Raw genomic sequence first — 17,177 nt, 5'->3', positions numbered from 1 at the left:
CCATCCACCCCTCAGCACCACTTTAACAAACCGCTGGGGGGCGTCGGCGCTCGCCCTCCTTTGGAAGACCCAGCGCTGGTTGGTCTGGTTCATCAGACCCACTGAGGGTTCTGCCACATGGCAGCAGCTTCCCTCCTCCTGGTTCCATGTTCACTCCACAGACAGGCTTCACTGGGACTCTAAAATAAGACTCTATTTTATTGTTGTGCCACTGCTCTCCTTCTGGAAGACCAGACTTTATTTAATAAATCATTTCACAGTGACGATCGGTCCCTGCTGTCTGCACTGTCTATATGCTGCACTTATATTTATGGTGGCGACAAACAGCCACATTCTGGTGAACTGCAATTTGTCTTCTGTGCTTTTCACATCATTTCTACTGTGATCGATAGAATCTCTGTCCTCAGGACACCAGATCAAAACATGACGCTATGGCAGCTGCATGTCCCAGCTTACCTGGCACCGACCAGAACCCACAACACCGACCAGAACCCACAACACCGACCAGAACCCACAACACTGACCAGAACCCACAACACCGACCAGAACCCACAACACCGACCAGAACCCACAACACCGACCAGAACCCACAACACCGACCAGAACCCACAACACTGACCAGAACCCACAACACCGACCAGAACCCACAACACTGACCAGAACCCACAACACTGACCAGAACCCACAACACCGACTGCAAACTGGAAAAGATCCTGGAAAGACGGACTGAACCCGTCCAGAGACGTCTTGGTTCTTCTTCTTCTTTTTTTTTGTAGCGGTGACAATCAGTTCTTCTTTTAACAAGAGGGATCCTGACTTTACACAGTGTGTGTGTGTGTGTGTGTGTGTGTGTGTGTGTGTGTGTGTGTGTGTGTGTGTGTGTGTGTGTGTGTGTGTGTGTGTGTGTGTGTGTGTGTGTGTGTGTGCGTCAGGGGTCAGAAACGTTGAGCTCGTGTCTCCATTGATGAATAGATCACATCAGTCCAGACGGGTCTTTTAACCATCGGTTCTGTGTCGTGGCGCCGTCTTGTGCCTCACCTTGTCGGAGCTCTAAGAACAGTCTGGACAGAACTTCATAGCCTTTTAGAGAAACGTAGAATATTTCTCTTCCAGCGCCGAAGCTCTGCCAGGAGGTTACTGGAGAGACTCTGGTTGAAAAGCTTCTAAAGGTTTAAGAGCAAATTTAAATTCTCTCTTTTAGAGCCGTCGTCAGCAGAACCCTGGTTTCCTGGTTAAAACTTGATTCTTGGTGTTGAACCTCAGTTGAAAGTGAAAATCTGGAGTTTGAAAGTTTTTCTGTTTGGACTCTTTGTTCAAACCAGAATCGGCCACAAGGGGGCGCCACCCCAGAACGGGAGGTTTAGATTGTCGTCAACTCAGGAGGCTGAAATCATAAACCACCTCTGCTAGATTTAGCTGCTAACTGCTAACCGCTAACAGGACTAGTATAAACGTTGAACCATGTGATTTACAAATGAGCCTGTATTTCATTTTAAACCTCCGGGGGGCGCTGCTCTGCAGCTGGATGTTTGGAGACGCTGCACCATCGCTTTCATTTTTTTTATGTGCGCAAAGGACTGCTAAGCTATCGCTATGCTATCGCTATGCTATCGCTATGCTATGCTACGCTATGCTATGAGCTCTATGTTAGATTTCTTTTTCCTAGTGAACTTTAAACTTCTCCTGTTCTCCTCCTCCTCCTCCTGTTCTCCTCCTCCTCCTGTTCCTCCAGTTCACCTCCTCCAGTTCACCTCCTCCAGTTCACCTCCTCCTATTCTCCTCCTCCTCCTCCTCCTGTTCCTCCTGTTCTCCTCCCCCTCCTCTTCCTGTTCTCCTCCTCCTCTTCCTGTTCTCCTCCTCCTCCTCCTGTTCTCCTCCTCCTCCTGTTCTCCTCCTCCTCCTCTTCCTGTTCTCCTCCTCCTCTTCCTGTTCTCCTCCTCCTCCTCCTGTTCACCTCCTCCTCCTGTTCCTCCTGTTCTCCTCCTCCTCCTGTTCACCTCCTCCTCCTCCTCCTCCTCCTGTTCTCCTCCTCCTCCTCCTGTTCTCCTCCTCCTCCTGTTCACCTCCTCCTCCTCCTCCTCCTGTTCTCCTCCTCCTCCTGTTCACCTCCTCCTCCTCCTCCTGTTCTCCTCCTCCTGTCCTCCTCCTCCTCCTGTTCTCCTCCTCCTCCTCCTCCTGTCCTCCTCCTCCTCCTGTTCTCCTCCTCCTCCTCCTGTTCTCCTCCTCTTCTCCTCCTCCTGTTCTCCTCCTCCTCCTGTTCTCCTCCTCCTCCTCCTCCTGTTCTCCTCCTCCTGTTCTCCTCCTCCTCCTCCTGTTCTCCTCCTCCTCCTGTTCTTCTCCTCCTCCTCCTGTCCTCCTCCTCCTCCTCCTGTTCTCCTCCTCTTCTCCTCCTCCTGTTCTCCTCCTCCTCCTCCTGTTCTCCTCCTCCTCCTGTCCTCCTCCTCCTCCTGTTCTCCTCCTCCTCCTCCTGTTCTCCTCCTCCTGTTCTCCTCCTCCTCCTGTTCTCCTCCTCCTCCTGTTCTCCTCCTCCTCCTGTCCGCCTCCTCCTCCTGTTCTCCTCCTCTTCCTCCTCCTGTTCTCCTCCTCCTCCTGTCCGCCTCCTCCTCCTGTTCTCCTCCTCTTCCTCCTCCTGTTCTCCTCCTCCTCCTGTTCTCCTCCTCCTCCTGTCCGCCTCCTCCTCCTGTTCTCCTCCTCTTCCTCCTCCTGTTCTCCTCCTCCTCCTGTCCGCCTCCTCCTCCTGTTCTCCTCCTCTTCCTCCTCCTGTTCTCCTCCTCCTGCTCTGATTCTAAGTTTCTAGCTCCTCCTTGATTTTCCTCATTTGAATATTGATCAAATATTGTGGAGTGACGTCTAAAGATCAGCTGCTTGACAGGAGTGACGTTTATAAGAGTGTATAAGAGTTTATAAGAGTGTATAAGAGTTTATAAGAGTGTATAAGAGTGTATAAGAGTGTATAAGAGTTTATAAGAGTGTATAAGAGTGTGTTTGTGAATAAAATCAGTCCTGATCCTGATTTATTGATCCCGGACCAGGATGCACTAAGAAAACAAAGCCTTATATATTTACTGAGCAACTTATTTATTTAAACAAGAAGAAATGCAAAATATAGTTTAATTAACCAGAAAGGTAACGTTAACTAAATAACTGATCACAATAGAACTTGTAGTACTAATACAATAACTTTAAGATAGTTAGACAGGAAGTAAAAAAAAAAAAAACCAACCACGGCACTCATTAGAATTAGCATCTGAGTTAGCATGATAGCAGTTAGCTCATATCAATGCTAACTAGCCTGTTGGGTAGCTACATCACTGTGAACCACTGAGCGTCTCCATGGCAACAGACGCTGCTCTCCTCTGCTCTCCTCCATGAGGCGCCTCTCATCCACTGGGTATAGGAAACGTTTAGTCGTTAACATTCTAAACTATAACGGCGGTGACGACTAATCCTCCCGGAAGATTTCATGTCATTTGGTTTTGGTTTTTGCAAAAAGTTGTTAAAATACATACGACCAAACCAGTAAATAAATACACACATATGAAAACATTACCTCTCATTGGTGAAGGTAACAACCAAAAACTAGCTGACTAGATTTAGTGAAGTTGAAGTTTGTCTGGAATCATGAGTAAAGAGCACCAGTCTTCAAAAGGTGACGGGAAACTGTCTGCAGCCTCGGCAGCAGATTATCACATCTACAGATTATCATATCTACAGATTATCACATCTACAGATTATCACATCTACAGATTATCAGATCTACAGATTATCAGCTCTACAGATTATCAGATCTACAGATTATCACATCTACAGATTATCAGATCTACAGATTATCATATCTACAGATTATCACATCTACAGATTATCACATCTACAGATTATCAGATCTACAGATTATCACATCTACAGATTATCAGATCTACAGATTATCATTAGGAAAGGTGTCCTAACTCTTAAAATAACCACTTACCTTTTTTTACCTTTTGCTTTTAATTGTTTCGCCCTTTGTGACGCCATGTTGGAACCCTCCCCTCCAGAACCCCCCCCCCCCCCAACACGTCCTGAACCGCAGCGCTTTTATTCTGAAGTTCAAATAGAAAACCACACAAATCCATTTAAGTCAGGCTAATTGTGTTCTGGAGGAGTCGGCTAATCTGGGAGGAACACGCTCGGCTCATTAGCATAAGATGGACAGACCCCCACTCGCCGTTTGACCGTTGCTATCGTACATCTGTCACACACACACACACACACACACACACACACACACACACACACACACACACACACACACACACACACACACACACACACACACACACACACACACACACACACACACACACACACACACACACACACACACACACACTCTGAGGAGGAAGCAGGCAAGGTAGAATTACTTTTAATTCAGTGTGTGTGATGGGAATCCAGCTATTCCTCATGGTAGCGGCGTGGCGGTGGCGGCGTGGCGGCGGCGGCGGCGTGGCGGCGGCAGAGACATGTTGTGTTTTCCTCTGATCAGACTTCCTCTCTCTCTTTAACTACGAACCTGCAACCCGTTTTCTGTTGCGGCGCCCGGTTGGTTGAGAGCTTCAGGAGGAAGTCACTCCTCAAACAGACGATTTCACACGACTATGAGAATGTTTGTGGAAATGTTGTACTTTTTCAACCAGAACTGCAAAATATGTTGTTAAAATCAAGCTTTCAAATAGTCGATCAGAAATGTATTCAACAGAGTGGTCGTAATAAAACCAGAACATTCTAGAGGAAATGTCTGCTCTCCTTTTGATCTCAGCGTCTCCATAGCAACAGACACTGATCTCCTCCACGACGCCTCTCACATCCACTTTGTAGACACGTATACATTTCTTTCACAGTTTTTTGTGAAATTTCCTGAAACGGTGAGCCGAAGCGTTGACAAAAGACAAAGCAACATAACGTTCTGCACATTTAGATTTCCGTGTGTGTTCTCCCAACGCTGCAGGACGAGTCACCGGAAGGGAAAACAGCAGAAAATCAAAAAGCTAAAAACAATTCAAATGAACAGAAAACAATAAATAAATGATGATAATAAAAAGAAATGGCCCCTTCGGGTAGCATCACTGCTCCTTACCACGAGGACCAGACTGAGAATAAGGTCACTCCAATTTAGATTCTATTTTATTGTGAAAAATTTGAGACAAATGGGTGAAAAAGGATGTAATGTGAAATGTTTTTTATCTTTAAGCACTGAGTGTGTGTGTGTGTGTGTGTGTGTGTGTGTGTGTGTGTGTGTGTGTGTGTGTGTGTGTGTGTGTGTGTGTGTGTGTGTGTGTGTGTGTGTGTGTGTGTGTGTGTGTGTGTGTGTGTGTGTGTGTGTGTGTGTGTGTGTGTAGCTTCTGTCAACATTGTGGATTCTCTCCTTCAGCCTCTTTTCTCCTGCTGAACTTCACAGACTTTGAACAAATAAAACTCTTTGACTGTAGGAGGAAAGTAGGTCTGCGTTCTGCTGTGGAGAGATACTCTTTCTCTTTAAAAAAAGAAAAGTCTGACAACATGCCACCAAACGCACCGAAGCTCCGAATTAGAGAGCGACAGCGTTTGGATGAGCTTCGGTCCAAGACTCTGGGAGTCGACTACATTTTAGTGTGACAAGATTTCCTTCTCCAGAATGAGCTCCTCTCCCGAGGGAGAGCAGAGCGACTGCATCCCGCCGTAATGAGGCCACAGACAGAGAAGCACCCGAGGTAGAGGAGGGCTGAGCGGTGTGGAGGGAGGATGAAGGTGAGCAGCAGGAGGAGGAGGAGGAGGAGAGGGGATGAAGGGGGTTTGCTCTCGGCCGCCTGGTGGTGCCACGTGTTTCAATCCTAAGGCTCTGCATCCTGCTGCGTTCTCTTGCTCTCAGTATGTCGGAGCTCGTTCACACTGCAGACCCAACCTGTTCAGGCTGGACCCTCATTGGGAGGTTTCACCCCAGACCCAGACCTCCATCTGGTCTGAACACGACCGCCGTCCTGAACATCCAGTCACTAGAATGTTAGAACTCGAGACAACATGAGGAGCGAAGAAGAAGAATTCTGTCGCTCTTTTTTAACAACCTCTGGAAAATGAATCTACAGGCTGACCTGTGTTGCCAGATATGGAGGGTATCCCCCAGTTGAGGAGCCAAACTGTCTTTTGACTTTATTTAGTTCAGCTGTGTGTTTATGACGTGTTCTTTATTACACATATAATAGTTTTATGGTTTAAACATGATTCCTACTCAGGCTGAGGTCTGGGCTGGTTTTTATTGAGGTGGGAGGTTTTATGGGTTTTTTTGGCTGAAACATGGAGTCAGATCTGGCAACCCTGGTGCTGAGCGGCATGGCATCCAGATGTACTTCATAAGCAGCTGGTCAGCATGACGTCACAGCTTCTCCTGGCCATACGGCCGCTCTGGGGGGGGATATCATTGATAACACTGCAGTGGGACGGAGGAGGAACTGAAGCGGTGGTCCAGACCTGCAGGGAGACGAAGCCTCGCTCTCCGAGGGTCAACGTCATCCTGCACAAACAGACGTGGACCCAAAATAACAACATCTATAAAACACAGAGTTTCCATGCTCCTCTGCAGAATCACAGAGAAGTTGACCCTCAGCAGTAAAACACTACTAGAACCAATGTGATCGTCCTTCGTCTCCATCTGACAGTAGATTTACTGATAACCGACGCTAAAGGCTTCCCTGGTTTTTGTGCAGCTTTGTCCCCCGTTGACTTACTTTATAATACCAACATGTTAATATGAATTATTACTTTATAGTTAAACTCTCCAGTTTCCAGCCTGCCAGGGTTTCCAGGCAAAGTGCTGGAATTAAATCAGTCCGTATTCCAGCTCACAGAGCAACGAAGACGTATTTATGTTGAACAATAAGTATTTCCATCCGGGCCAGCCTTGTTGTCTCGGTGTCATGTGGTCAACTTCTTAGCGTTGCTGTGCCTTTGTTCGGATCTCAGAGGGTGATTAGATATGTGAAGAATGTTCCTGCGTCAGAGTGTCGCCCAGCTGGGATTGAATCAGCAGCCGAGGTTCAGATGTGTTCAGGTGCAGACTGAAGTCATTATCGTACCCAGATCAGCTGAGGACGACCTACACACATTAACATAATACTCATTTATTTAATTGCTGCCGCTGCTGGTGACTGATTCCACCTGTAAGTCATTATTTCTTAATTTATGCAAACTGCCGGCGTCGAGCACAAAACGTGACATTCAAGTCGCCAATTATCTTTGAAAAGGAATTAGAATTGATGTCAGCATAACATCATAAACAACATTTTCTAATAAAGCGTTTTCACATGAAATTATCGGTGTGTGTGTGTGTGTGTGTGTGTGTGTGTGTGTGTGTGTGTGTGTGTGTGTGTGTGTGTGTGTGTGTGTCAGTAGCGTGAGCTGCTACGTTAGCTGGCTGCTACGTTAGCTGGCTGCTACGTTAGCTGGCTGCTACGTCAGCTGGCTGCTACGTCAGCTGGCTGCTACGTTAGCTGGCTGCTACGTTAGCTGGCTGCTACGTTAGCTGGCTGCTACGTCAGCTGGCTGCTACGTCAGCTGGCTGCTACGTCAGCTGGCTGCTACGTCAGCTGGCTGCTACGTCAGCTGGCTCGTTTCCTCGTCACACATCAGAGAAGCTGTTTTTCTTTCTTCCTTTCAGTAAAAGTCCTAATTTAACTTTTTCAGTTAAGAAAGAATATTTTCTTTTAAATGTAATCAAGTACCAATGTAAACATCTATTTTTACCTTTATGTTGATGACAGAAGCAGCTTTGAAGGCGTCTTGGTGTGACGGTGGCGTCGCTCTCACACTATGAGCTCCTCATCACTTTAACATGTCATTAACATTTTGACTATATAATCTATAAAAAGTGCAGATGTTTGTTTAAAAGTTTAGATGTGAATCTCTGGCTTCATCATATAATGTATAAATATGGTGAGAGTTTCTGCTCCTGCTTCAGTAAAAGAGACGGATGGTCTCTGCAGTTCATGGTCAACAATTAGTGAAAAGGTAAAGGAGTGATCAGCTGCTATTCTCACGTCTCACGTCTCTATCACTCATGTTCTCTCTGGTGATTGGCTGCAGGAACTGTCAATCATGGTGATAGCATAGCCATAGCATGTTGATAGCATAGCGGTAGCTTAGCGATAGCATATTGATAGCATAGCGATAGCATATTGATAGCATAGCCATAGCATAGTGATAGCTTAGCGATAGCATATTGATAGCATAGCGATAGTATAGCGGTAGCCCCCCGGAGGTTTAAAATGAAATACAGGCTCATTTGTAAATCACATGGTTCAACGTTTCTACTAGTCCTGTTAGCGGTTAGCAGTTAGCAGCTAAATCTAGCAGAGGTGGTTTATGATTTCAGCCTCCTGAGTTGACGACAATCTAAACCTCCCGTTCTGGGGTGGCGCCCCCTTGTGGCCGATTCTGGTTTGAACAAAGAGTCCAAACAGAAAAACTTTCAAACTCCAGATTTTCACTTTCAACTGAGGTTCAACACCAAGAATCAAGTTTTAACCAGGAAACCAGGGTTCTGCTGACGACGGCTCTAAAGAAAAACCGGACCTAGTTGTGTTTCCATCTTCCAGTGCTGCTTCACTACTTCACTGCTTCACTACTTCACTACTTCACTGCTTCACTGCTTCACTACTTCACTGCTTCACTACTTCACTGCTTCACTACTTCACTACTTCACTGCTTCACTGCTTCACTACTTCACTGCTTCACTGCTTCACTGCTTCACTGCTTCACTACTTCACTGCTTCACTACTTCACTGCTTCACTACTTCACTACTTCACTACAAACAACAGAACCAGCAGCTTTGCAGAAATGGTATAAAAAGATGTTTAGTGTTGTCCAGAATATGAATAGCACCCAAAGCAGAGCTCAAGTTGGCATGTGAGCTGACTGTTAATTAAACCGTACCTGTCCTCCTGCATCTTCCTCTTTTCACCTCCTCCTCCTCCTCCCTCCCTCCCTCCCTCCCTCTCTTTGTCTGACAGAGACGGTGATGGATACGAGGACGGCGACGGCTGAGCTGGGCTGGATATCCTTCCCTGCCAACGGAGTAAGAAGTGTGTGTGTGTGTGTGTGTGTGTGTGTGTGTGTGTGTGTGTGTGTGTGTGTGTGTGTGTGTGTGTAGCCTTGGGCACAGCAGTGTGAGTCCACTCTACAGTGCTGCAGTAACGATTCTGTCAAACTCTTAATTACAGTGTCAAGGTGACACCAATTAACCACACTGATGCAGCAAATGATGTTTTCTAGATCAGAGTCGGTAGAATAGTAGAGCAGTGAAGAATAGATTCAGACGGTCACTGTGGCCTGTTGTTGGCTCTAATTGTGATGAATAGTTTTCCTCGCTCAGCACAGAAGCAGGTGGAGAATCAGGAAGAGGAAGAGAGAGAGAGAGAAACTGCTGGGGAGGGAAAGAGAACGTTTCATTTGTGTCAGGATAATCATCCTGGCCTCTCCTCTGCCCCCCCCCCCCCCCCCCCCCCCACACACACACACACACACACACCAGTGGGAGGAGGTGAGCGGCTACGACGAGAACCTCAACACCATCCGGACGTACCAGGTGTGCAACGTGTTCGAGCCCAGCCAGAACAACTGGCTGCTGACCACCTACATCGACCGGCGCGCCGCCCAGCGGATCTACGTGGAGATCCGCTTCACGGTGCGCGACTGCGCCTCCATCCCCCACGTCCTGGGCTCCTGCAAGGAGACCTTCAACCTGTACTTCCTGGAGACCGAGCGGGCGGTGACGGACGGCGTCAAAGGGGTGGAGTACTGGGCCAACGCCCCTTTTCTAAAGGTAACCGCTCCCCAGTGGTACAGGACCTCTCAGTAGAGCTGGAGCTCTGCCATATGGACCACATTTCATATCCCAATAACAAGAGCTGTACCAGTAGAGGATCCTTCTCCTTTTATGATTTACTGTCATTTCTGGACTATTGAGCACGCCTGAATATAAGCCACACCCACCAACTTTAAAATAAATAAATAAAGTACTTCTATAGTGTAGGCTGTACGTGTCTATAAGGAGTTTTCATCCGATTCTGTGGCGGCGGACGGGAGAGGGAGGAAGATAAAAACTGATATCCCTCAGCGTTTCTTACATTTACACACAGAACAGCTCCGAGTCTCCACGATGATGATGATTCCTGAAAACTCCGCCCACCTTGGAGTCACAATATGTGACGGCAGCGTCATCGACGGTGTTTCCAGTTTGACCCGTGATGAAGACGAGCCACTGAAGGCTGCTTGTTTTCATCGTTAAAGTTTCATTCTGCCTCCACATGTAGGAGGAGCGCCGCTTCTTCATCGGTCCAAACAGACGAAGAGTGCGATGAAAAAGCTGGAATAACTCATGACATCCACGACGTTGTGTATTTTCTAGGACTCTGATTGGCCATCATGGCTTCACGCTTCTTGTTACACTGCCCCCTACAGGTCTGGCTGCTCATAGCAGCTCTGAACCGGTGGATTTGAGGGTCCATGCAAAATAAGATTTTTGTAAATGTAGAGGGGAAATTTCCATTTGAGGTTTGCGTCAACGTGGCCAGAGAGACAGCGAATGACAGCAAAAATTACACATGCTGAGCGTGTTATCTCTGTTGATAAAGTGTTTTATTGATTATTTGCTGATTGTGAATCTGAGGAGGAGGGTTTTCCTCTGAGGAGGAGTCAGCAGGCCGGAGTTACGTGATGCACCTGAACGCATCACCCAGTGGGATTTTTATAAGAAAGAAAAAACAATCATCTAATATAGAAGCTGTGGATAAATTGCTGTATTGATTTAATCAGAGTGCCTCTGCAGACCTTCAGCTGGAAACTCCATGAACTATTTTGAACTTTTGGGGATTTTCAACAAATGTCTCTTCAAACCTCCCATGATCCTAACGTGGCACATTTTGACTTTATTCAGTATGATGGAGGGTTATGTTGATGATGACAACACAAAACGGAGGTATTATATGTGTTGGGATACCTTACCTCACATCCATGTCATTATTTCTTCATGTTTTTCAGCCTTTACTTCCATTTCAAATAGAAAAGCTTTAGACTTTAGTGACATCAGTCAAATGTCAAGGTTACTTCGGCCTCAATAATTCAGGTTAATTCAAAACCATTTTAATGTCTGGAGGGGAAACCTTCCCATGGGGCAGGAGTATTTATAGTAAGATAAATTGAGGTAAGATAAAACTACTAATCTCCTAAGAAAACAATGACTAAAAAGACAAGACAAAAGGATAAAAAGATAAGTGAAGAAAGAAAAGTAAAGTGTAATCCCACTACAGTTCTGTTACTGTGGAGCATGGAGTCATCAAGACATGAGTGACTGTTGGCAGGAAGAGTCTGTGGTTGCTGATTCTCATTGTATTAAATGAGAAACGCTGCTGGACTGCTGACCGTGTCCTCCGTGGACGGGGCGTCCTCTCTCTCTGCCAGGTGGACACCATTGCAGCAGACGAGAGTTTCTCCCAGGTGGATTTCGGGGGCAGACTGATGAAGGTGAATACAGAAGTGAGGAGTTTTGGTCCGCTGTCCAGAGGCCGTGGTTTCCACTTGGCCTTCCAGGATCTGGGCGCCTGCATGTCTCTGTTGGCCGTCAGAGTTTTCTACAAGAAATGTCCCAGCATCGTCCAGAACTTTGCCTTTTTCCCAGAGGTAAACAAAGACATGCCTTTTTAAATGTGTTGAAACTTTGGTGCAGTGTTTGAAAAGTTGTGCCTAACGGTTTCCCGGTGCAGACGCTGACCGGAGCAGAGTCCACGTCGTTGGTCATCGCCAGAGGAAGCTGCATCCCAAACGCAGAGGAAGTGGACGTGCCCATAAAGCTGTACTGCAACGGGGACGGGGAGTGGATGGTTCCCATCGGCAGCTGCAGCTGTAAGGCGGGATTCGAACCCGACAATGGAAACGTGTGCCGAGGTAAATCTCTATGTATTGATAAGGCTATAAGAGTAGTATTGAATATTGACCCCCACTCATAATAAATGTTCTTCAATAGGGAAATACATCTCAATGACCTGGAAATGGATCAACTCAAATACTTTAATATAAACACAGTTATGACCATTTCATTGTATTAATATGAAAGGAAATGTTCTTTACCTCTATATGAAATGTTTATTTTATATTTACTGTGTATATTTATATATATATATATATATATATATTTCCTAATGCATAGTTTCTGTACCCCTCATATTTAATATATTTTTTGTACCCGGGTCCATTTTCTATAGCATAAGATATGGACCCCCCATATATAAAATATACATTATATTATCGATGACCATTTTCTCTGGCATTGAATCTGTACCCCTCATATTTAATCTACGTCTTATCCGACCTGTTTTGATGACCTTGCAAAAGCAAACCCAGTTTCATGCTGTACAGACGTTTCAGCCAGTATGGCGGCAAATTGATCTCCAGCAAACGGTGCTTCTGCTTCAGCAATCAGCATTTCTAAAAGTGTTCAGGAGCAGTCGTGTTGCGCAGGCTGCCAACACCAAACTGAAAGATTTTTATTCAGTGGTATGTTTTATTTATGCAGTAAAATCCACGACACACTTTCTATATTTAAGTGCTGACCTGGTTTACAAACTCTTGTTGGAGCTGTGTTACAATATGCTGAGTAAATTCTGCATCAAATGCAAATGTTTTCAGTCGAGGAGAGCGAAGTGTGTCGTTTCCAGCCGCCTCAGATGAAGAACTTCATGCATGAATATATTTCATGTGGTATTTTTGCCCAGGGGGCCGGCGCACAATGCTCCGTATGGTAATATTTGTGAAGGCAGACTCTGCTGAACGCCATGCAGAAATACCTCGTCTTCCCTCAGTGTTCCAAATATCTGCTGGCCTGCTTCCCCCTTCCCTCTCAGAGTGTTACCACCGGCTCTCATTCTCCCTGGGGAGTGTGTGTGTGTGTGTGTGTGTGTGTGTGTGTGTGTGTGTGTGTGTGTGTGTGTGTGTGTGTGTGTGTGTGTGTGTGTGTGTGTGTGTGTGTGTGTGTGTGTGTGTGTGTGTGTGTGTGTGTGTGTGTGTGTGTGTGTGTGAGTGAAATATATGGTGAAATGATAAGTGCGAGCGCTTCATCCTATGTTAATTAGTTCAGCATGTTCTGGCCAGATTAGTCGACTGCAAATTAGTCCTGAACTGCCAGAGAGGAAGGGGGGGGGGGGGGCGGGGGACACCATAGTCCTCACAGGAAAACATGGAGAAGGTAGATAGTGATGTAGTTGAGCACTACTAGAACGTCGTTGCCTTACAGCTGAAGCCTCATCGTGAACCGTGTGTCACAGTTAAACGGGTCAGAATCCCTGAGTGACGTCATGAAGCACAACAGTTTATCCAGTAAAACTTCCAGGATCAGAATCCAAATCAAATCACCTCCATCGTCTTCAGGTGGTTTTGTCAACATCAGATTCTTAAGAAGCTACAAGCCTTTAATTACTCAGTTTTACACAAGAATTATAAAGTATTACACGTTGTATTTTCATAATAGTTAGAAAAAAAAATCTTCAATTCTCTGTAAGTGTAAAACTGCATGAGTGATTATATAATCTATAATCTAATATAAGAGGGAGGAAATGAGTAGAATAGAGTAGATAATACAATAGAAAACAAAGTATTTGCAATTGTGTGCTATATCGTAGTATTTTCAGGTTTTGAGAGCCTAAAAAGAGAGATCAGTGTTTATGTTTACCCATGAGAACACATTTAATGTCGTTTGTGAAATGTAGAGTTGAACATCTGGATGATAGAAGTTTAAAGTTTGTAGTAGTAGTTGTGGATATGTGATCTCTGTAGTATATCGTACTCACTCACTGTACCAGCGGCACATAGTGACCAGGTATTCTTTCTCCTCGGAGGTGCAGAATACAAGAAATAAGAGGAATGTTGCTTTAATGCATTAAGTTTTAATGTTTGTGAGGTTTGATGATTCCGGTGGATCAGTGTTGGTGTTTCTTCTGCTTGTTCCTGGGGAGGAGTGTAATAACTGGTGAGACGTGTGATACTGTACCCAGAGTGTGGTAACTCGTCCACTCTGGGTACAGTATCACACGTTGTTGTTGCAGGTGTTACTGTCTGTTTGGTCTAAGTGATGTTCCCTGCCCCCTGTTTGACGAGGGCCTGTCCTCTGGAGGGGGCTAAATGGGGCTTTAAGGAAGCAAATAATCTCCACACCACTTATTTCTTTCCACCTCGCTTGTCTGTATCTGTTAACTGTTGACTCTAATGTGCCGGTGTGAAAAAGCCGAGTGCTTCGTGGCGTCTCTGCCGACCTCTGACAGTGGGCTGAATGTTCCTGGAGGAAGGCAGTGTGAACCTCCTCCTTGCTTCTTTTCATTCTGTCACTTTTCATTCTAATAAAAAAGGTTCTAGAAGAGTCTCTGCAAAACAATCAGTTGAAAAATGAGGCCCGCCTGCAGCTTTCTCTCATCTTGGTCATTACTTCTTTGTTTAATCAAGAACCCACTCATGATGCTAGAAATGTTGAACTAAATCAGGATATATCACGTAGTATTATCATGTCCTGGTTGTTGATGTGTCCAAAGCTTCCTTGTCCCTGTAGCGTTGCTGGACTCTTCTGTCCAGCAGGTACTGGGCTTACTGGAGACCAGTTCCTAAAGGAGCAGTAAACCTTTAATGGGCAGGGACCTGGGGGCGTCTTAATGAGATGCCTGAACTACCTGAAGTGGCTCCTCTGTGTGGATTATCAGCAGCTCCACTTTCCCAGACAGTGGACGTCTTCACTGCCAGTGAGCACCAGGAGCTCAACCTACAGAGAAAACTCACTATTCTGGTTCTGACTGCAGCGTTGGTTACCGTCGTGGAGGGTGGAGAGCTTTGGTTTACCGCTCGGCTGTGTCCTCACCACGACAGCTCTGGGGGGGGGGCCCTGGTCCCCTTCCACTGGTGGAAAAGACCCTGAGAGACTCGACGTCCTTCACTTTTCAAGGTCTACTCTACCTGCTGTCAGAAGCTCTGTCAGAGCCCAGGGCTTCGACCTGGAGGTGCTGATCTCCACCTGTAGTGATGACCAGACTGATGCTGCAGAAGAGGCCACTCCCACATGATAACCTCCTGACCTCGGAGACCGAGTGGAGACAAAGCAGAACCATGGCGGGGTCCAGTACCCTCACAGAACGGATTCATAAATCCTTACCCTCTGTTGCTGAGGCATGTCAGTAGAGTGAAGGACTTTCTCCAACTCCCCACAATGATCTCCTTTTAGGTGAGATGACTTCCATTCTTGCTGAGCACAGCTTCAGTAACACACCTGTAAACACACCTGAAAACACACCTGTAAACACACCTGTAAACACACCTGAAAACACACCTGTAAACACACCTGTAAACACACCTGTAAACACACCTGTAAACACACCTGTAAACACACAATAAAACACACCTGTAAACACACCTGAAAACACACCTGTAAACACACCTGAAAACACACCTGTAAATACACCTGTAAACACACCTGGAGTGTGTCCAGTCTGTCTTCCTGTTTGGGGTGTCTCAGCCAATGAGCTGAGAGAAACGTGGCAGGAAAGTCGACTCACCATTAGGTACTTCAAAGTGCTTCACAAATACATTAAAACTGCAGATAAGAACACATTAGAAAACACATTTTTAAAATCACTATATATATTATTATATCAGTAATATGTGAAGTGAGGAACGTCTCATCAGCTTTACTGACATACTGAATAAATTCAGACTCTTTACTGCTCTGCAGTATTGCTGCCCTGAAGGCAGTAAAGTGTGAAGTTCTGTGTGTAGTGACTGTGGTTCTGTCAGAACCAACATCAGCCTGATGGATCTGTTCCCACTGGCCAGAATACTTTCCAACGTTTCTGCTTTTTAATTAATCTTCCTCGGACCAGTTTGGGAAGATACTGGGACCCTCACACCAGCTGCAGCTGGGAAACAGTCTTACCCCTCAGGTTGTCCTTGTTAAAATGGGAGGACTGCTATGCTATGCTATGCTATGGCTATGCTATCACCATGCTATCGCTAGGCTATCACCATGCTCCCACTATGCTACGCTACCACTATGCTATGCTATCACCATGACTGACAGTTCCTGCAGCCAATCAGCAGCCTAACATCCTAGCAGTCAGAATCTCTCCTGTTCTCTCTGAGAGGAAGTTGTGGGATGAAACAGGGTCAGAATGAAGCTCCAGGTTTGATTCTTTTCCTTGATAAATGTTAAGAATTGATTTAAGACATTTTAAGGGAGACTGGAGACGTTAGAATAGCAGCTGATGACTCCTTTTATAGTCTCAAATCATTGCTCATATTCCTGCTTCTAACATTCATGACAGAATGTTCAAGTTGTGACTAATATATATATATATATATATATATATATATATATATATATATATATATATGATCCAGAAAAAGTCTGTGTTTGACGTCACCGGTCGGTGTCAGGATGTTTTAAGGTCACGCCGATCAGTGTAGTTAATGTGGGGTTGAGGTCTTATCGACATTTGGACGGAGAGAAAAAGAGAGAGGGAGAGAAAAAGAGAGAGGGAGAGAAAAAACTGTACAACAGAAAAGTAATGGAGACAGAGAGGGAGCAAGACTTGTTGCCATGGCGACATGCCTCAGGTGAATGAGCGAGGTTGTTGAATAAATGACCTTGACAAGCCAGATGTCTATTTTTCTTGTCAAGACACACACACACACACACACACACACACACACACACACACACACACACACACACACACACACACACACACACACACACACACACACACATCAACAGGCTTCAAAACGAGTTTCACTTTTGACACAGAACTTTATTTAAATTCTACCTGTTCAGGTAGTAAATGTGACAGGATGGTTTTTCTTGATTTCATTAACATTGACCTCATTGCCGTTGCATGTAGAGACACCGATAGACGGCTTTAACAGTTCAGGTGTTGTAGAGAGAAGGTGGTACAGCAAGTCTCCCGGTCATAGCTATAATGCCTCTTATATCATCTCCATGGTTGGTTGTTGATGGACAGAGAAAGCAGAGAAAAAGCCACCCTGATACTCAACCATGTCAGAATGCCACCATGACCTCTGCAGCTCGCTATCCATCCAAGTCCGCTGCACGCTGTTGTGGCGGCTCACAGTGTCATGGTTA

General features: G+C 45.7%; 1 protein-coding gene across 1 annotated transcript in view; it reads left to right on the top strand.

Moving 5' to 3' along the window:
• Positions 1-6,118: 6,118 nt before the first annotated feature.
• Positions 6,119-17,177, top strand: part of LOC308115496 (ephrin type-B receptor 1-like) — a gene marked incomplete at both ends in the record, with an annotated part of 60,852 nt that continues 49,793 nt past the window's right edge. The window contains 5 exons of the mRNA XM_080473053.1: positions 6,119-6,125; positions 9,019-9,083; positions 9,540-9,830; positions 11,468-11,686; positions 11,770-11,950. Coding sequence (XP_080329179.1) covers positions 6,119-6,125; positions 9,019-9,083; positions 9,540-9,830; positions 11,468-11,686; positions 11,770-11,950 — 763 coding nt within the window. The remainder of the gene's footprint in view (positions 6,126-9,018; positions 9,084-9,539; positions 9,831-11,467; positions 11,687-11,769; positions 11,951-17,177) is intronic.

This window comes from Lipophrys pholis, assembly GCF_963383615.2.
Source record: "Lipophrys pholis genome assembly, chromosome: 10".
In the NCBI taxonomy this organism is placed as follows: Eukaryota; Metazoa; Chordata; class Actinopteri; order Blenniiformes; family Blenniidae; genus Lipophrys; species Lipophrys pholis.
Note: the sequence above shows the minus strand (reverse complement) of the source record. Positions and strands in the feature narration are given on the sequence as shown.